We start from the raw sequence: 22,033 nt of genomic DNA, 5'->3' as shown, positions 1-22,033 counted from the left end.
AAGTCTTTGAATCATTCAATCAATCTGTTCAAAAACCTTCTGTTTCATCCACAGATGAAACAACACTTTTTTAATGAGACATTGAATCATTAATTTATTTAAAGATTTGTTTAAACATTGCTAATTCATCTTTATGAGAGAGCCACTGAATGTTTCGTTCAACCAAAAATACTGAACTAAACAAGTGGCTTCTTATAAACAAGTCCTTGAATCATTCAATTTATTAATTCAAGAGATTAATTCAAAAACTCAAGTAACTGTTTTTAATGATTAAGTCTTTGAATCATTTATAATCGATCTGTTCAAAAACATTGTTTCATTCCCCAATGAAACACCTTTTTTTAATGAGTCACTGAAACTTTCCTTTTAGTGATGTGTTTAAGACTAATACATTTGTGAAATACCAGCCTATCTTTATGAGAATGTCGCTGAATGGTTAATTCAACCAAAAGTACTAATTCACACAGGAACTAAACAAGAGGCTTCTTTATGAATGAGGCCTTGAATCATTCATTTAATAGATCAGTTTAAATACCTTGTTAATTTACATTAATTTATTAAATACAAAAATCTGACCAAGTTTTTTCATTCCTGAACAAATCAGATGACTCCCTTTATGAGTGGGTCATCAAATCATGAATTTAACTGAATTTGCTTTAAAAAAAAAAAAAGGCTCATTCGTTCAGGGACGCAATGTCTTTGTGACAGAGTTATTTAATAATTCACAAAACAATGACTCATTCAGGAACTGTTTTCACTGACGGGCAAAAAATGAATCTTTTTTCTAAAATCTCCTACTTTAATACTGTATACTAAACGACTCTTGAAAAATGACTGGGAAACGCAGCATGGGTTGAATGGACCTCTATGACAAACCTTCAGCTGCACCTCTTGACACAAAAACCTGCTTCTTTATGATAATTGGAGCTCCAGGATACATATAAATGCTTTGTTGAAAAATTCATTAGTCTGTATTTCGCAGTATTTTTCGAGCCGTTCCTCTCCTTGAGAAAGCTGAAGCTTGTCGTTTTGCTGTCACCGCCTTCAGCCCTGATAACACAGCGTGACCCAGCACTGCTGTCACACCGCTGCCAGCTTTTCCACTACCTCACAAAATGGTGTCACCTGCCATCACCCGCCCGAGGCAGAAAGCTCTGCGTGTGTAGGTGCTCAGTTGACGGGGTGTCGTATCTACTGAAATTCAATGAACGTGTCTGCCTGCAACCATTCAAATTGCTCTGAAGCGCCAAATACAACACATGTCCAAAAATTGCCTTCAAGCTTTGCAAATGTGAATTCTGAAGGAGTTTTAATCTGGCCAACCTAAGAAACACTAGCTGAGGATCAATTTGTTTTTGACAGATGGCAACGGCTGGTAAAACTTTCTCTTTATCACTTGTTTCAAGCTGTTTACTTGTGAATCTTTTAGAGGATGCGTGATGCACCATACATGAAATGTGGTGGATTATGACGCACAACGTGTTGTTTTCCAAGATCAAGACTCTAGATTAAATGTAAGGGAAAGTCTAGGGGATACAGGGACTAGCGGTCACAAACTCCATATCTCAGTAAGGTAAGATCTCTTAATTATAGTCATTTCTGTGAATTGTGCCCTTTACACAAGATTTGAATACCATAATATCATAATTTATTTTACTTATTTTAAGAAATAAATACTTTTATTCAGCAAGGATGCATTAAATTGATCTAAAGTGACAGTAAAGACATGTATAATGTTACAACAATTTCCATTTTTTAAATAAATGCTGTTTTTTTTTACTTTGTATTTATAATATAATCTACTTATTCTATTTATCATAAGAAAAAAATGCATTGTTTTCACAGAAATATTAAGTAACAAAACTGTGTTCAACACTGATTATAATAAAAAATGTTTCTTGAGCAGCAAATTGGCATATCAGGGAGATTTCTGAAGGATCATGTGACACTGAAGACTGGAGTAAAGATTTTGAATATTCAGCTTTACATCACAGTAATAAATTAAATTTTAAAATGTTTTAAAATAGAAAACAGTATTTTGAAATTGTAATAATATTTCACAATATTACTGTTTTTACTGTATTTCTGATCAAATAAATACAGTTCGTAGGCATAAGAGACGTCATTTAAAAACATTTTTAAAAATCTGCAATTTTCTTACCCTGAGAAATATTCAGTGAAATAAAAAGTTTGATTACTAGCCCTGGCCTTTTATTTTTATTTTTTTATTAATTAACTACCAGTTAAATGGTCCTTATAGTGTGACAAATGAAAAAGTACAAATATTTCACACAGGCTCATGGTATTAGCATGAGGCCACAAAAGCTTCATGAATAACAGAATTAGCAAAATCCTGTTTAAAATATTGAAATGGAGTACAGCATGTCACAGCGCAAGTCAAATTCCAGAAATGATTTCACAGACAGAAGCAAATAAAACAGGTTTTGCTATTCATGTCACTCTAATTTGGGACACAAATTGCAGTAGTTGTGTTTTCAGGTCTCCTCTGATACACAGCAATCAGTGTTTTCTGGCGGTAATGAAAAAACATCACAATTCTGATCTTAAACAGAGAATGACTGGATTTTCATGTGGTTTTGAGCACAACAGCCAAAGTAAACTTTTCGAGACAAATTAAATGCTATTTTGGTGCGGTATAAAGCTAATCTCCAGTTTGCGCTGTGAAAAGAAAGGAGAACTCCAGTGAAATGCAGTGTAAGGTAAACAGTGGCACTTTTGTGTATACATGCCATGGATATTTTTGCCCATGAATTGCACTGATATAAGAAAAGCCCCCGGAGAGGCCAAAGCACTACAGCTAAGAGCATTAGTGTCACGCACCACGGCTAATCTCGACTTCTGAGCTCCGCGCTCGGAGGAGACGGCGGGATGCTGACAGATGCTGTGAAAGCTGCTACTTGTGGGTTAGAGATAAAAATCTGAATTAATGTCATGAATTCTAATTTACAAACACGACCGCATGATGTTCTGTCTTGCCGTTTGGCTCGCATCCCAGGCAGAATTAAAGGAGCGTTTCAGACGGCCACAAGTCTCAGAATGCTCTGTGCTTACAAAAATCAATATGTTCTTGATTTCTGCTCCCATGAAGTTTAAATAGTCTCTTTTCATTCGGTGTAACCTGTAAGAGAGAGCTACATTTGCAATCTTCAATCAAGTCAAATGTATTTTTATCGTGCTTTTCCTATGGTTTCACAGCGGCTTAACAGAAAATCATATCTTAAAATATCTTAATACCTTCACGTCTTGTAGTTGCATTTAGCCAAGTAGAGCAGGGAGATAAACTAACTTTAGGAGTTACGCAATTATTACAAATCCCAATATTACATTAGATTCATAGCATTTTCTGTGCACTTTGAGAAAACAGAATATCTTCTCTATACTGAGCCTGAAATAGGTTTTGTTTATAACTGCATGTTCTCTAATATTAGTTTCTGTGTTTTCAGAGAGGCTGAGAGGAGAACATGACAAGTGTGTACCACTCTGAAGAGAAAAGAGCAACATGTCTGAGAGAAACTGACCTGTCATATATTTGCACACATATTCTACTACAAGAATAAATGCACAAAAAGTACTGAATAATTGCATATTTGTTTCTTCCTTTCCTTAAAATGCATCTAAATTCAACATCGTGTTTACTCAACAAAATTATGAAATAAATTGCAGTTAAATATTTTATTCTATAGAAAGCAGTTCATTTCGTGAAACTGCATTTGCAAGTTTTCTTCACATTTAGACATTTTATGTGGCATTTAATTTGGCTTACATTTCATCCCAGAGGAGAAGGATGATGATGATGATGGGGGTCTTGAGGAAGAGGAGGAGGAGGTCTTGACAGGGAATGAACTCTTCCCGCGTCGAGTGGATGGAAGCACCACTCGCGAACGCTTCAGAGGAATCACTGCCCTCGGAGGAGGAGCCACCCGTCCGTGATAGTCAAAGAGCCTGACCGGATAAAAGGACCAAAGAAGAGGAGCAGAGTTTGGAACATCATTAACACTCAAAATCAAGCTTTTGATTCTGAATTCTATGGAATTCGAAAGGTTTTTCACCCCTGACATCATATCTGACTCCTATTGTCTGGTTTCCCTGCTATTAGCAGAGCTACTTATGAAATTCGTCATCATGGCAGGCGAATTTTTCAAAAGAAGTTACAGAGAAGAAAGGAGGTGCAAGAAAATGTCAAACAAAGGCACATGCCCTTGCTCTCGCATCAATCTCTCCTGGATATTCGCAGCTCTCCGCCCAGCTGACATTTAGTAAATGTCTCTGCTAATAAAAGATGAGATCATAAGAAGGAAAAGAGCAAAATAAAACAGTGCTTTTCCGAAATTAAAGGTGAGGCGCCATTTACTCGAAGCTTATGAATTTTCATCCACAATATTAGCTTTCTCTTAAATTCTTCCAAGGACGAGCTGTAGGTGTTGAAGAGAAATAAAATCACAGATTTTCTGTTAATGCCGTAGTTGATTATGTTCACATATTTGTATGCATCTTTTTATCTTTACATATTGACATTTGACGAAGCTTGAAGTCATACATGAAATATCATGATGCTGAAGGACTCGAGTGTTTCGAAATGTGTGCAGTCAAATGAATGGTAAATAAATGCATACATACCTATTGTAGAAATCATCCCTGTAGTAATCATAATCAAATTCATAACCACTGAAAAAGACAAAACAAAGGCACAGTGTAAAGTGCGATTTGCTATGTCAAGATGTGATGGAGGGCAAATTAGCCCCATTTATTTAATACTTCAATTTACAGCTCAATTGATCTGACAGGAAGATTTTACATTTGAACACTAATCAATTTATACCTGAGATTGAAATGTGTTCAACTCAAATCATCTGACAACAATCCCATCCATCTGCATGTTATTTAAACACCCTGCTAACAGACAAATCAATAATATATTCAGCCTACAGACATCATGCAGAGCTCCCATAAACACAGTAAGAGCAGCAATCAAAGCGGCTCTGTTTATTAATTACAGTGAGGAACCTCCTGGAGATAGACATTGGCTTCTTTAAGATCCTGATAGTGAGGGAGACACTCTCCAGTTTCTGTGTGACCCCTACCTTGACTTCAACCGGTAAACTTTGTGTGAACCCTTTAGAGCACCAGAAGCACCAAACATCTCTTCAGAAGACTTGTAATGTCAACTGACAAGGTAAGCAACAGGGATGCTTCTTCAGTCATTTTTATTTCATGTACAGTGGAGTGCAATAGAAAATGAATGAAAATGCTATTTTGAATTCGTCACAGCTTTTATTTTTAGCAGTTGTGCCCTAAGTCGAACTGTAAATTGATTTGAATTTCAGAATGTTCTGTTGCATGATTTGAAAATGTTATTAAGAACATATTGAAAGGAGTTCAAATGAAAAGGTGATTTGTTTTGCTATAAATAATGTTGAATCTTACATATTTTCTTTTTCAAATCATTTTTTGTGCTATAGGCTGGCTGAGCATCATGGCAGGTCAAACAAAAGATGAGATGCTCTCCAGTGTTGCTAATTGTAAATCATTAAAATAAAATCTACCAGAGACTCTCACTGCACATTCTTTCTATTATTAGATGTTTTTTTCCACCAAACTTCCAGGCATCTAAAATCACCTACACCAATCACATTCAACACTACACTATATCTGATAAAACATAGGACATTGAAATCGTCCAGAATATTGAATATTGTAATTCGCAATTAAGGATGCAAACAAGGTCAAACATAATGCAATTGTGTATTTAAATATATGTCATGCATATTATGAATATCCTGTCAACTGTAGAAACTGGAAATGTTGATTTCAGGTCATCTAACTCATTATATTCTATTATAGGCATCTCATTGTTTCTCTGACCATTTAATTCCAAACTAATTAACATTCAAAGCTCTTCTTTGTTGGTTAGCTCCTGTTCTACTCTCCTAATTAGGCCCAGAGATGTATAGTAACGAAGTAGAACTACTTCACTACTGTACTTAAGTACTGAAAGGCGGTATCTGTACTTTACTAGAGTATTATTTTTTTCTCCTACTTCCACTTTTACTTCGGTACATATTTTCGCTGAGTTTAATACTTTTACTCCGATATTTTTTTTATGTGCTGCATCGTTACTCGTTACAATTATAATAATGTTACGAATCATTCCATTACAAACCACTGCCAGAACTGTAGATGGCAGGTTTGATGAAGCTGCCACATCATTGAGCGAATCAAGCGACACTGCGCGTGCTGACTGAACTGCTGTGAAGAGAGAGATGAACACCGAGCCGAGCCAGATAATGACTCGTTCACGAGTCAAGAGCCAGTTGCATCGGTTCTCGGCGTCATTGGCGTTGACTGCACGTGGGCTCATAACATTAACACAGAATCAGTTCAGAATCAATCACCAAAAGAATCAGTTCAGTTCAGACGCTCTGTGTGTCGGTTTGCTTCACGCTAAATCACACATGCGCAGTATCATCAGCTCCTCGGTTCACGAATCGGACGCGTCTGACAGAAACGGTTCTTGACTCGTGAACGAGTCATTATCTGGCTCGGCTCGGTGTTCATCTTCAGTTCTCTCTTCACAGCAGTTCAGTCAGTGTACTGTTTGAGTCAATGAATTACTCCGGGATATTGGTTTGTTTTAACTCAGAGGGAGTGTCAGACACATTAAACAAGTTAAGCTTAATTCATCTGTGGATTAATGCGTATTGGAGACGCGAACTGTTTAAAACGATTCAGTTCGATTTGGTGAACTGTTTCAAAAAGATCCGGTTACATCGAATGATTCGTTCGCAAACCAGATATCACAAACTGCTTTGTTTTTAACTCTTACAACAGACACGGAAGAGAAGACAATGCTGAATAAAGTCGTAGTTTTTGCTATTTTTGGACCAAAATGTATTTTCGATGCTTCAAATAATTCTAAATGACCCTCTGATGTCTAATGGGTTTGAAACAACATGAGGGTAAGTTATCAATGACATCATTTTGCAAATTGGGCTAACTGACCCTACTAACAGTTTTTTTATTTACAAGAAGTTAGTCAAAGGAATTGTTATTGTCCTTTAGGTTAATCATTTGAAATAGTAAAAACAATATGTTCAAACTTTTGACTATTTTCTTTAATAGCTACATAATACAATACTTCTACTTTTACTTTCAGTACTTGAGTAGTAAATTTTAAAATAGACTACTTGCAATACTTAAGTACAAAAAATGTTGAATACTTTAGTACTTCTACTTAAGTGTGGTGCTTAAAGAGCACTTCTACTTCTACTCAAGTCACTTTTTTGATAGAGCACTTGTACTTTTACTCAAGTATGGGTCTCTAGTACTTTATACATCTCTGATTAGGCCTACCTCAGAATACATAATGGATTAGTTTGAAATTATTTGAAATGCAAATCAAGACTTAATGAATTTCAAAAAATACAATGAGAGCGAGAAATATAGAATTTAAAACCCAATATCAGCTAAAGTTAAGATACAATCATATAACACAAAGAACCAAAAAAAGCAAAAATCTTTGAATAGACACTCATTCAGGCTCATAAATAATTGAACTCATTAATATGATTCTATTATTCTTTGCTAAGTGTTAATAAAAGCGGTAAAAAAAAAAAACTAATCCAGTAATTGTGTCACAGTACAATCACTATTTATTTAGTTTTAGTAAGTATGTATTGTTCACTATAAAAAGCTCTGAATCCCTACATAAGCTTGTCAATAAAGCAGCAAATGCCTAATACTTTTTCCAAACATAGATTTTTCACTCATTTTCTGCTTGGTTAGTTTTCACTGACGTGTCTGGAGAGCTTTTCGCTTCCTATAAGGGTTCAACCATCTAACCGAACCTGTGAGACACATCTGCAACTTCAGCGATTGAACGAATGTGCTGATAATCGCAGACCGCAGGCTGTTCTCTTATCTAAACCTGATAATATGATAAATGTGCTGATGGCTTCATTCTGTCACACAAACCAGACTTTAATCCGCTCTACCTCAGCTCTCCTAACAAGGGAGCATGTAAGAGCGGCAAAAGCATTTAATTTACACTGCAGTATGTTATCTGAAGTAGTCTATGTATACAGTGCCTACTTATATTTAATAGGAAATGCTCACCTGTAGACAGCAGCCAGGGGTCGTTTGGATCCTGCTTTAGGCCTGTAGGGTTTCGGCTCTCCGGCCATGTTAATATCTGCAGAAACACAGAAGAATTCCGAATCAGACAGCTGTTTTCTCATTGCATACTGAGGTTGTCGGTTTTGGATTTCAAACAATAATAATCCATGCAACTTCTCTCTGAATCAGCCTTTAATCACTCGAGCGTGGTGGGTAGAACAATGTGGTGCCTGTTTGATGTTCAGCATATAATTTGGAGCCCTGGGGTTGTAAAACAAGAAAAAAAAAACATATCCTGTATTCCAAAAATACTGCAGAACTTTGCTTTCCCAAATAACTGATCTCTAAAACTGATTTTGTGCAATCTACTTCTTAGAATGAGATATATATGAGAAATGCAGTCCATTACAAACACAATTCACGTATATAGCAGGCAAACAGATTGTTTTTTTTTCATTGAACTTTCTGGGAATCGGCATTGCATGCAAAGCTATTAATGGTGCAGTGCTAGTTTAGGTAATGTGGTGCAACTCTAGTGTTTTGTGTCATATTGTTTTTAATAATTTAAAACGTTTGCTTGAAAAGTATGCATGGGCTGTCCTCTGTCTTGTAAAACAAATGCCACATGGATTGGTATTTTGTTAACTAATGCAATGACATTCATACATTTTTAAAGCCCAAAAAGGACTGATTATAGCAACATTGCAGATAGAGGACTGGTATTTTTGTCAAAAACAGTGGTTTGAATTTAAAAACGTCTCGTTTATTATAAATAAGCAGCTTTTTACTTCACAAGACATTAATTGATGGACTGGAGTTGTGTGGATCACTTGTTTTTATAAGCTCTTATTCTGACGGCACCCATTTACTCCATTGTTGAGCTAGTAATGTAATGCTAAATTTCTCCAAACATGTTCCAATGAAGAACCAAACTCATCAACATCTTGGATGGCTTGAGGATGAGTAAATTTCAGGGAATTTTCAGTTTTCTGGTGAATTACTCCTTTGTGTGGCTTACATATCTAGATACATTTTGGGGTCATTGTCAAATTTAATTGCAGTCAATTTTGTGCACTGTTTATTCATAGAGTATACTGCATCTTTCAAAGAACTACAGATCAAAACATATACTAAAACAACTTAATTTCACTGCCGCAGTAAAAGAAAGAGATGAATAGGAAGAGAAGGAATGCTGAAGCACTTGACCTTGGTGGATCTATATGTACATTAAAACATTTTTTTTTATCAAACCATCATCCTTGAGCATTAGCACAAAGTACACAACATCTTTGAGACTTATCTCAACCATCAGACCCACACAACCCAGTACTCCTGTCTGCAGCATTCATCACAAAAACACTTTACCGCTGCAATACAAGGGAATTCAGAGGGGAAGATCTCCCAAAGAACAGCTTTAAGATAAACGCGATATGGTTACAGTCACATTTTATACTGCAGTTCTGATATCTCACACTGATATATATGGACAGACTCTGACTAGTGGTTAGTAACAGTTGAGATGTGATTATTATACATATGCAGTGATTGGGTGCCATCAGAATGAAAGCCTAAACATCACAATAATCCACACCTGAATGAATAAACCATCACGTCTGACACAAAATATGATTCCATAATACATAATAACACTTCCTTTATTGAAAAGTCCATCTCCTGTAGCCCTCTGAAATCAAAATCAACCAACATATTTGTTTAGAACTGTTTTCTCTTGTAAACGGTGCCTGATGTGTGCATATTTCTCTCCTGATTCAGGTGAGACAACATTTCACTGGAGATAGCAATATAGATGACTCACATTTTAGTGGAAAAAACCCCCCAAAAATGTTTGAAGTAAAAAAACGTTTTAATAATGGATTTATTTCTAACAAACATGCAGCTTTTCGCTTCACAAGATGTTAAATGATGGAGTTGTGTCCATTACTTATGGATTATTATGATGTTTTATTAGCTGTTTTGACTCTCATTCTGACGGCACCCATTCTCTGCAGAGGATCCATTGGTGAGCAAGTGATATAAAGCTTATATATATAAGATATACATTTCTCAAAAATCTGTTTAGATGAAGAAAAACTAATTTTTGTCTGAACTATTCCTTTAACAATTACACTGAACATAAACAAGGATGTTTTTTTTCATGTTCACAAAGCTTCTTGCGATTTTTGGGGTTACTGGATTAAAACGAGAAGATAAAATGTGTCCTGTAAATAGGATTGCCCTGTAAATCCTGTTATATATGCAGACCTGGGGTAAATGCTCAAGCACATCGTCTCAAAAAATGACTCAGACGTGGCCTAGCCAGCGTCACTTCTGCAAACAGCATGCTTTTATGAGAAATCAGGCTCTGATTCCCATTTAATAAAGCATTTGTTTGCTTGCTTCAGATGTGTGCGGTACCAGTGCAAGGGCATCTGTCCAATAAAGTAGAGAGATGCAAGAGAGTGACGTCTATTTTTCATTTTTTTTGCTGATTGATGGTAGGCACAGAGGGGACACAGTTCTGGCCACGAGGGAAAATTTTCATTCATCTGCATCTGTTCACTGGACTTCTAATGGTTGCCTGGAGACAGAAGAGTAGAGAGGAGCTCTCCGTGGTCCTGAACCCTGCGCTGGCTGAGGGAGAGTTGAGTTTTTTCACTGTGTGGATCGTAGCACCATGAAAGCTTTTCATTGAGATGGACACTCACAAAGAGACATGTGCGGCATCTGAAACAAGTCCTATTCAAAACCAAGTCCTTATTCACAAACCTTTGTTATTTAGCATAAAAAGTATTACCAAAGATATTTTGTTGCTTCAAAAGGACACAAATGGCATGTCGTTAGAAACATTATTAAAACTGAGTGGTATTAGTTTAAAAGAAAGATATGCACAAGCACAGTTTTCAAGCAAATTCCAAATGACAAATATATATATATATTTATATCAAACATTGTTGTCAAACATTGGTGGGACATGTCCATAGTTAACGTGATGAGACAGTCTCCTGTGTAATCATTTTAATCTGACAGGCAACAATTCTCAAGAATGAAGAGCTGTTTTGTCTCTGTATATCATGCCCAATTTTTTCTCTGAATACAGAACAACCTCCATCTTTCTGCACCTTGTCTGATCTCTTATCAGTTTGACCTTACAAACACACCACAAACACGGTTGTGTACAACCATTAAATCACAAAAATACTGCAGTTTCTGTGCAGTGGTAGACTATGCAAAGAAGGGTTTTCACAGAGGTTTTGTTGTGTGGAAATGATGGGGGCAGGATCTCTCCTGAATCTCTGGTTTATTAACACAGGATTGTTCTGGTTTGGTTGTGGATATCAGAGAAACAATGCAAAATGTATATGAGAAGAATGTAACCAAACAATACAAATAGGCTCATCAACCTTTAAAAAATAAGACAAACATCTTCAGCTGTGCATCCAATCAAACTCTATTATATTTTGGTCACTGAGCAATATGGTTAATACTACTGCAATCCTTATCCCAGCGTGTGTTCAGTAAAGCACATTTCTGGTCTTGTTTATGTATCACAAAATGGTGATTTTCCTATTCAACCTATGTTGTGTAATTTTACGTATTGTTGGACCCGTGCAGTTCACTGTAATATGCGATTCAGGATCGCCACTTGACGTCTATTGTTCAAACATTTGAGAACCAGTGCATTAAATCCTAATCATTTTCTGAGATCAAAATACTTGGATGTTTTTTTAGAAAAGAAAAAGAGAGAGAGAAGGGGCGATGGGTGAAACTGAAATATGTGTGGAATGGATGTGAAACGAACAGAATCAAACTATTTTAATAACAAGTAACATTTGTGCATAGCTATTATTCTGTTTAAAACAGGAATGCAATGGAGGAAACAAATACACACTGGAAAAAAAATTAAAGCTTCATAAAATAAAATAAATCTATTGGATATTTCATGTTTAAATTGTAAAATAAATAAATTATAGATGCAACCATAGCATAGCATAACATTTGCAGATCTATATACTGACCGATTAGAATCAAGTACTCCATTTATACTGTATATACATATATATATATATATATATATATATATATATATATATATATATATATATATATATATACACACACACACACACACACCCCAGCTGGGTGCTGATTTATCCTCAGTTGCCATCTGTTTTACTGCTTGCTAAACAGAAGAGCAAGCAGACTGCTGCTTATAGCAAAGCCAACCCTTCATTTTCTTCCACTTAGCACACTGTCACGTCTGAAAGTCACAACAAGTGTAAGGTAAACGCTCACACACCTTAATATAGCACACCAACACACACTCTACCAGCCATATACATCACCATGTGGCATCTTTTTGAAACCTGATATATTTAGCAGGAGGCACACTGATAATTATGTTGATGTATCAGATGATATGACATGAAATGTGGTGTACATGTCGATCTTTCTCAGTGTTATCACCAGCAAAACACAGCATCTCATTCTCGTCTCGCCATGAACATGCAAACATCTTTTATGTTGCACGAAGGGTAGCAAGTCATGAAGTTGAGTAAATAATGCTAACTTCATTTTTGCATGAACTTTACCTTTAATAGCACATGTAATGACCACAAAAGTGTCCATGCAGAGATTTTCCGTGGCTCACTTATCCAATCGTTTAAAATTCCCTTTCTGACCTAATCTGCACTTTGTTTCTTGAAGTTGTACAGTTGCATCTACATGAGTCGGTCAGTGAAGTGTTAAAGCTCAGCACTGCAGGGATCTCCATAGGCCCTATCCTAACTCTGACAGTATGCAGACAGTATGATGTTGCGATGAAAAGCCAAGACATCAAGCACAAACTCTGCTTTAAATGAGTAAATAATGAAGCACTGCAGGCGCCTGAGGGATCGGGGTGTTAACGGGTTTATAGCCGGTGATCAGACGCATGCGGCGAGATGTGAGCAGCTAAAGAAAAACATAAACATCTCCAGTGCGGGTCAGGTCTCATAATCCAGCCGTATGAGGTGATCATGCCTTTTGATGATAATCTGACTGAAGACATTTCCTTTGCACTAAATCAGTTACGGCAAAGTACTCATCCTAAAAAAATCCTGTTATCACGCTTTGAACAACAGATCAGCGAGAGATTTTAGAACGAAACCACAGTATTCATAGGCCAGCTAGGATTTAAAGACTTTGAATTTATGATAGTGGGCTTGTGAGTGATGCCTTAACATGATGTGACATAGGAAAAAAGAAAAAGAAATTTTAAAATTTTAGGGTTAGGGTAAAGCATATGAAATGTTTTGTTTTACTATAAAATTAACATATATATATAATAAAAGAGATTGATGGACAACCACTGCAATTTTCCCGATTTTTGGAAGAAAATGTGTAACAGAAAATGTAATACTGTATAATGTATGCTTGAAATCTCTATTATTTGATTTAATTATATGAAAAAAGCTCCATAAGACAATACATGTACTTAAAATAAAAAATTTCTGAAATAAAATGTGTCAGAACTATAAACAATAAAAAGTTAACCACAGAAATAATTGCTATGTTGTTATCGTTAACTAAAACTAATGGAATAGAATAAAACAAATATTAGATGAAAAACTTCAACTTAAAAAAAAGAAATGTAGCCTTGGCAACTGAAGTACTTAAGTAAAATTAAGTTTGTTATAAATAAACTGAAGCTAAATAGAAATATTTTTAAACAGAAATACAAAACAAAATTTCTAAAATGCAAAGTAAAATTAAAATGAAAAAAAAAAAAAAATATTAGTATGAATAATAATATATTAATACCAACCTGCATATTATATTACATCTGATTACATCATATTTAAATACTTTAAATAATTAGGTACAAGGCAGATTTAGGTAGATCAAGTTAGATTAAGTTAGCTTGGCATTCATATAATTTTTTAATGATTTAAATAAACTGCAAACTATAAAATTTGACATAAAGTACCTGAAATATCTTTGATGGGTAACTTTTCTAGCTGCCAATTTTGTGGAAGTGCGTAACATTTTATAATGGTGCAATTTAGAAGAAAAAAAACACTGTATTTGAACTATAAACCTATCAAGGCCCCTTGCATTGTGTCTATTGCTCTAAATAGCCTACATTCTGATTGGCTAGGATTTCCACAAAATTAAAAACAAAAATTGCAGACGCAGTGAAAGAAAGCACATGTTTTATCTTGGGAGAGCACATTCTTTTTACATTGACAACCCAAGGATACTTCATTTTTTTGAAGTATTCATGTCTCATAAAGCTTTTCCGCTCATTCTTTGTCTCCTAAGAAACTGTCTTTGTTTTCCTCTCATTATTGAATTAATCCATCTGTCATACACCTAGCTGGAATTTAATGGCACCAACAGGTACAACAGCTGGTCTTTGGGAATTTACAAGACCAGAGCAGGATGCACTGAGTTACACAATTTATTGATGACGACAGATCTAATATAACTCTTAGCAGAAATAAAACCAATTAACTAACAAGAACATCTGCAGAAGTTCAGTTAGGACGAAACTAACAAGAGTATGTGAATAGAAGCATTACTTTACCAAGCAATTCTGGCTGTCTGTGTATAGAAATTTCCTTTGAGGCCAGAGGACATGCAACTACAAGGAATTAATGTGAAATTTAACCAGCTGTTGGTTTGGACCAAGTCCACCCTCATCACCGTCACACTCACAGCCCAGTGGGATGACCAGGTCAAATCCATCCGTCAGATGTGCATTGTGGCTCTGAGATCTATAAACTTGCACTGACAGGGTTATCACACTATAGACAACAGGCCCGCAAGGAACTGCTATTCTGAACTTCTTCTTCATAAAGATTTCCTAATGAAAATAGCACAGTAAAATCTCACTATTATTAGTAACGGAGCAGAAACAACAACCCTAGATCTTTTTCTTTATATGCACATCTGAATGTCAAGAGGGATGCAAAGTAGTGTGGGGCTGTTCGTAAATGTAGGAATTTCTACTTTTAGAGTGTGCTAGTTTTGAGAGTCTTATGGGTGTCGAAGATCTTGAGATACAGATATGTATAGCTTCTGTTTAACATAAGGTTTTTATAGATAATGTTGGGTTATTATCACACAGCAGCAGCAGAATACGGTTGGCGGTCTGTTTTAGGATGTCAAATACGGTCACGTTAACAATCAAATGGTCTTGCTTAAACTGAAGTATTATAGAAGTATTATATAGTAATATAAAAAGAATGAGTATCACAAGATCATGTAGGTTCCAATTTACACAGTAAAAAAAGATTATTAAGAGTATGTTTTATGAGAAAATACTATTTCTACAAGAAAATATTTTTTCCACTTTAAAATGTCACATTTAATTCAATGTGTTATTTTGCAAATAACTGTGAAATCTTCAGTGTATGTGAATATGCTAGTTTTTCATTATTTTTGTATTTTATTTTAAATGGTCCCAAAGTGTGACAGTTTTTTATGAGTGCAAAAACTGAGTGTAGTTTTTAAATTGACATGAGCTCATTAAAGCTTCATGCATAAAATAACTTTTTTTTTAAATCATAAAAACTATGTCAACTACCTATTAACTGAATGAGGAATCGGCACTGTACAATATATGCATTTCAGTTAACATTTATTTTATGGTTTTAGTTTTAGTTAACTACAAAAACTCTGCTCATAACACACATTTGTATGTGCACAATGTCATTGTTTAACATGCATCTCAAGTTTAGTTGCTGCTAATGGATTACCTGCACCAATCTGTCATGATGAGGAGGAGGAAGAGGACAATGGCCATTAAAAGAAACCTGTCTCTGATGGAACTTAAGTTTCTAAATTGATTCTGGCATTAGAAGAGAACAATGACACAGTCCATTCGGTGAAGATGGATCATTTCAACTCTGAATGGCAAAAAATATCAAAACACAGCCATCATACTGTAATAACATATAATAGAATTGCCAAGGGTTTCAATAGATGGCAAATTCACATATCAGACCACTTCAGTAATGGATCCAGCATTATGATGATGTCTTATCTTTCAGATACAGATATGACAGGACGTGTATCACTACTCATGCACAACACTGACTATTTACCAACATGCAATAAGACTGAACGAAAGGACATGTAAAAGATGCCAACAGTTCTTTACTAGTATGCTTTCTATGACTAATTGCGAGATTATGCAAATAATGCGAAATGCACTTAATGCAAAACAACACATTCTCAAAGTTAGACTGATGGTCGTAAACTCACACCGGTGATTTCGACGTTTCCCTTTAAACATGGTCATTCTAAAGGGCTCCAGTTTGACGGCTTGGGAATCCTGCTCGCGCGCTAGAAGAAAAGACCGAGCCCCCGAATCTCTGCCGCGATTCCGTACAAACAGATCGGTTTTTCCGGAGGTGATGAAACGAGACCCACTATCACAGCAGACGCTACCATTAACGCGGTCTATAAAGGGACGCTTTTCTATATATCTGGCTAAGCTACTGTTCCAACTACGGCGAAGGTTTGGTCATTAATATTCATAACCCAGTCGTTAACAATTGGACGTCAACCCCAGACGTCAGCACTAATGTTTGATATTCCAGATCAAAGTCTCCCTCATTGGAAGGTTACTACGGAACGTCAGCACGTTCTCATTAATATTCATAGACCTTCGCTATGGTAGGATTTGTAATTTCAACATTTTCTGCTAACAGAAGCGCCAATTTAAAGTATTTGTATGCACCTATTTAGACAGTAGATTATATATGATTATATAGACTATGCATTATAGACGTATTTTAGTATCAAGTGTAGTTCGTAGTAGGCTACTTCTTTCATGAGAACTTAAAATATATATATTTTTATTTAATGGAATATTTATGTGTACAATTTGTATGTATGTATGCAGGAATGCAATTAAAGGTTGCGATTAATGCAATTAAAGGTTACTGCAGCCATCATTACATCTGCATTTCTTTAAAAAGTTATACTTACATATTTGCATGCAATAATATTCAGGTAAATAATTGCCTATGTAGCAAAAAGGAACAATCCATAGCAAATCTAACAAAATGTCTGGACTCTGGGCTCAGATCAAATATCTCATCTGAGTTTCTCAGAATAAGGTGGGGGAGCTGCCAGCATCCAATTTCATTACAAACTGGCATCACTCTCTCCACACATTCAGGATCATTAAATGTGATCCAAGCATTTCAATCTTGCACCCAACTGTAGTTTTTGTGCCAAAATTTGCATAGAGTTGCATAAAGCCCTTAGGTTAGGTGCTGTGACCAAATGTGATGCAATCATGCCTGCTCTTTTTCTAAAAGCACCCCACAATTTTCATCTCTGTGAACCATGATCTTGATTATATCATGATCATACATCATTGTTATGTTTTCTGCTGCAAGGGACTGTGTTGTTAAGGAGACAGAGAAAGAAAAAGCACAGTCGTATCCTTCTAATAATGTGTGTGATATATTCAGTTAGCTGTCAGTAGATGGCTCTCAGTGTGTGGGTTGTTATGACCAAAATAGCATGGAAATGTACTTTTCAAAATCTGACTGCAGTAAGAAAAACTGACATCTGCATATCCTGGCCTACTTTGCACACAACCAATTACTGAAATTTTCAAAAAGCAGGATAGTAATGAGGGATTTTCTACAATGTCATCAAGTCAGATTTATATCTATTATATTCTAAGAATTATATTTCTGAAAATAAGTGTTTTGGGCGAAATCTGTCTTCAATTATGTAGTTTTAGTGTCCACAATTACATAAACATCGGCATAGCAATAGCATAGGCTATATACATGGATAGTCAATAGCTATTTTTTATTTTTTTTCGCAGCATTTTGGGAACACAACAGCGCCATCTTCTGGATAATACAATGAAGCACTTTTTTATTTTATGATTTCCATAGTGTGAACAGTGAAGATATATGAAATCTCAAGATATATTCTCTAGTGAATGTGAATCTTAATGATTTATAAATAAAGGTACAGCTCTATACATATACATTATATTTGTACATATTATATATTAGAAATAATTTTATATTCTTTTAAAATATTATTCATATTTATTTTATTTACATTTTCATAACTCTAAAATGACTCATAAAAATACATACATTTTTAGAAACTTAATTAAATGAATTAATATAAAATAAAAACCAACCCTTGGATTTGTACAATAGCTGTGGCCTAATGGTTAGAGAGCTGGATTTGTTATCAGAAGGTTGCTGGTTTGAGTCTCGGTGCTGGCAGAAGTTGTAGGTGGACGGAGTGAATGAACAGTGCTCTCTTCCACTCTCAATACCTGTGGCTGAAGTGCCCTTGAGCAAGGCACTAAACCCCCAGTTGCTCCCTGGGTGCTGGATATATATCTGCCTACTGCTCCAGGTGTGTGTTCACTTCTCACTGCTGTGTGTGTGCACTTGGATGGGTTAAATGCAGAGCACCAATTCTGAGTATGGGTTACTATATTTGGCAAAATGACTTTCACTTTCAATCTTTTTTCTCACTCGGGTGTTAGAGAGAAAGCAGTGCAGTAATGCTTAACTTTCATATTCAGAGTCATAACATGTCCTCTTAAAATAGTTCCTTTTGATTGTTTATTTATCTGTGAGAGCTAGAGTCAGTAAAGGGCAACTTAAATTAGCTTAATGGTTGTAAATGGATAAAGTGATGATATATAGCCGATAATAGCCTCATAATGGGACAGAGAGTTGTAGAGTGCACAAAATCACATTATAACACTGAAATGCCATTTAAACAGTCGTTTGGGGTCTGACTGATTTAATGGAGTGTCGTATTGCTTGCAGCGTCAGTCATCGGACCACACAAGCGCATACAACCACACACTCGAATATCCCAACAAATAATAGCACTGGAAAATAGTGAAAGCATCAAGCATGGAATCTTATTTTCTGAGAGAAAAAGGCAGCAGAGAACATTTTATTCCTCTTTAGGGGTCTTTCTCGATAACCTCGATTCTTTTCCATCCAACTGGGATGCTTCCCTCAAATAATAGAAGTCATAATGAAGACAGTATTGTTCCCTATTGCTCAGTTCAGTGGAGCTGATATCCAGCGTGATGGCACACAGTCCTGGGTTAATGGAGTGTGCCTGATGGATGGCACTACAGTGAATGACAGTCTCAGTCCTACACATGCAGAAGGACTGAAGATGAAAGGTACTACAGACTAAAGGCAGCTTGAAGGAACTGGTTATGCTCAAATCAGATCTGATTTGGGTGTATATATTCAAACTGCAGGCGTGAGAATGTCTCTTAAGTACATCTTGATGTTTATGGATTTGGATCTTTTGTTTGAGAGGACAGAAGGCTGTCTTGAAGGCAGATCAATGTATTCAGTGAGATAACATGACGGTAACATGTGACCTTTAAACACACACACACACACACACACAGAAAACACAAATCAACGCAAGACTGGAACAGGATTATGAAAAGGCAATGAGAGATAGCCAATGCAGGTGAAAGAAAAGGAAAATAAGTGCTGGAACAAGGAAATATATACTCTTATTTGTGTGTTGGATGCATATAAGGATAACTTCTGAGGGATAATCAATTCAGCTTTGCAATCAAAGGAAGATGGATTTAAAAATACATCAAAATTGTTATCAAACTGTTATTTTCAATTGTAACAATATTTCACAATATTACTATTGATGTAAATAGATGCCGCCTTGGTGAGCATACAATTATTCTTTTAATTCTCTATACATTAGAGAATCTTATTTTATTAAATGTCATTATAAATGTATCATTTTATTTTAGACACATTTTTAGATTTTATTTAATATAAGACAAAAGTCTGATTAATGTAATGTTCCGTTTATATTTTAAAGATAAAGATTTTTATTAATAAAACCTTCAAAAACATTTCAGATATGTTATTTATTTAGTTTTATTTAATTTGGAAATCATTTCATTATATACCTGCTTTATTTTATTATTTTATTTAATATGTCATTATAAATGTATTATGTTATATTAAAGACACATTTTTAGATTTCTTATTTCAAAATAAGATACAATTCAGATAAATGTAATGTTCAGATTATATTTTAAAGATAAAAATGTCAATTAATATAACATTCAAAAACCTTTCAGACATGATTTTTGTCAGTTGGCATGATTTAATTATTGTTTTAGAATTATCATTATTAAGTTTTGTTTACTCATTCATTTCTAATTTTGAAATGATTTTATATGTAATTAATTTGAATAAATGTAAAAATGCATTATTCATACTAATATTTTATTTAATATATTATATTATTTATAAATGTATTTGCACTTCTCCTGTCCTGCTGTTCTACATAATATACATTACACATTTTATGTAATAGAAATTAGAGTCAACATTGGGAGCAATAGGAATTATAACAACAAACACACACACACACACACACACACAAAGCAATGCCACCACACTCAGTGATCCAAAAATAGGTTACATTTTCGTGCAAAATATAAAGCCTTTTTTCTCTTCTGATTTTGGATTGAATAGTGACTCAGACATGTTTTTGTAAGGTTCACCCAAAAGGAAAAGATAAAGAAAGGCAACACTGGTTCCACATGAATGAGTTTGGTCTCTACATGATTTCGGCTTTCTGTATAGCACACTAGTCTGGTCTCTTCCTGATTATGAGCTGGTCTGGGGTCAGTGCACTCGTGGACCCAAACTCTGGCTAATCTAATTCAGGTCTCTGCGCTGAGAGCAGGCCAATCTGAAGCCTGTCATAAATTCAGACGCGGTCCTCCTCCTGCTGGGAAACGGGAAGGTGCTTTTGAAGATAAGAGGGATTAGAGATGGTGGGAATGGTTTTACAGTCTTCATTCAGTAAATTAATCTCGGGGAGATTACGCAGAAAATTGAGAGAGGTTTTACCCTTTTCTGATATATATATGAACCCAATTCATGTAGCAAGCTCAGTATTAAGGTCAAATTCACAATCAGAAAGACAAATAAGATGTTACTTCAGAGATTATATGTGTAAACAAAACCCAAGTTGATGATCTGGATGGCCTGTGTCAAGAAAGATTTAGATTTTCTGCTTTAATTCCAACATCAACCACCATGTGGCGCTCTAAGATCATCATGAATCAGTATTTGTGGGACATGAGCATCAAAATTCCCTTCTGAAAGCGTTTCAGATGTCTGACACACAATCTCACAAAGAAATTATTAGTTAATACGATCTGATTTAGTCTCCTTCAAGAGTTATTCATCATATCTATAGACTGAATTACATGTGACGGCAGAATTGGGGGATGAGAATGGGGTTGGAATATGGATTCATTTTCTTGGCTGATATGAGGTGTATAAATCCAGCAGGAGCTCATAATAATAATGTCACCGTGAGATCAGGTCAAGGGTCAGTTTGTTTAACACTCCAGACCGACGCTGCTTCAATAACGTAAAGTAAGGACAGAGAATACAAATTTCATTTTACAGTGTAACCTCTTTTTATTCACATGACAGTGAAGGTCTTGATGTGATTTCACTTGACATGTCTTGTCCCCGAACACTCTGTTAGAATAATAGACTCTTCAATCTGGTATAATTTTGCTCAGATGTTGCTCAGATTTTCATATATGACAAGAAATAGTGGAGTTCTCATTTAGAAAACTCATTTAGGAAAAAAGATTTCCATAATAAAATTTATAAAAGAAAAAAGTAAATACATTACATTTTAAATGATTTTAAATAGTTATTTGAAATATTTTCCTATATTTTATCTTTTTGATTTAATAAATGTAATGTGCTCTTTAAAAATGAATAATAAAAAAATAAAATAAAATAAAGGTATTGGGCCCCAAATGTATTCATTATTTTTTAATCTAACTAAAATAACCCAACTGCAGTTTGATTGATATTAATTGGAA

The 22,033-nt window shown here is 35.2% G+C and overlaps 1 protein-coding gene across 6 annotated transcripts in view; it reads right to left on the bottom strand.

Annotated features, from left to right (window-relative positions):
* The window catches only part of LOC128013347 (RNA-binding Raly-like protein), a 116,720-nt gene that overhangs the window by 6,778 nt on the left and 87,909 nt on the right, over nucleotides 1-22,033 (bottom strand). For 4 of the 6 annotated variants that reach the window (XM_052596269.1, XM_052596268.1, XM_052596270.1 and 1 more), the window contains 3 exons: nucleotides 8,134-8,209; nucleotides 4,639-4,686; nucleotides 3,785-3,963 (listed from right to left, as the gene is read on the bottom strand). In XM_052596269.1, coding sequence (XP_052452229.1) covers nucleotides 3,785-3,963; nucleotides 4,639-4,686; nucleotides 8,134-8,209 — 303 coding nt within the window. Of the gene's footprint in view, nucleotides 1-3,784; nucleotides 3,964-4,638; nucleotides 4,687-8,133; nucleotides 8,210-16,380; nucleotides 16,610-22,033 lie in introns of those variants that run through there. The other 2 variants (XM_052596272.1, XM_052596271.1) reach the window with 2 other exon arrangements.

This window comes from Carassius gibelio, chromosome B24 (genome assembly GCF_023724105.1).
Source record: "Carassius gibelio isolate Cgi1373 ecotype wild population from Czech Republic chromosome B24, carGib1.2-hapl.c, whole genome shotgun sequence".
Lineage (NCBI taxonomy): Eukaryota > Metazoa > Chordata > Actinopteri > Cypriniformes > Cyprinidae > Carassius > Carassius gibelio.
Note: the sequence above shows the minus strand (reverse complement) of the source record. Positions and strands in the feature narration are given on the sequence as shown.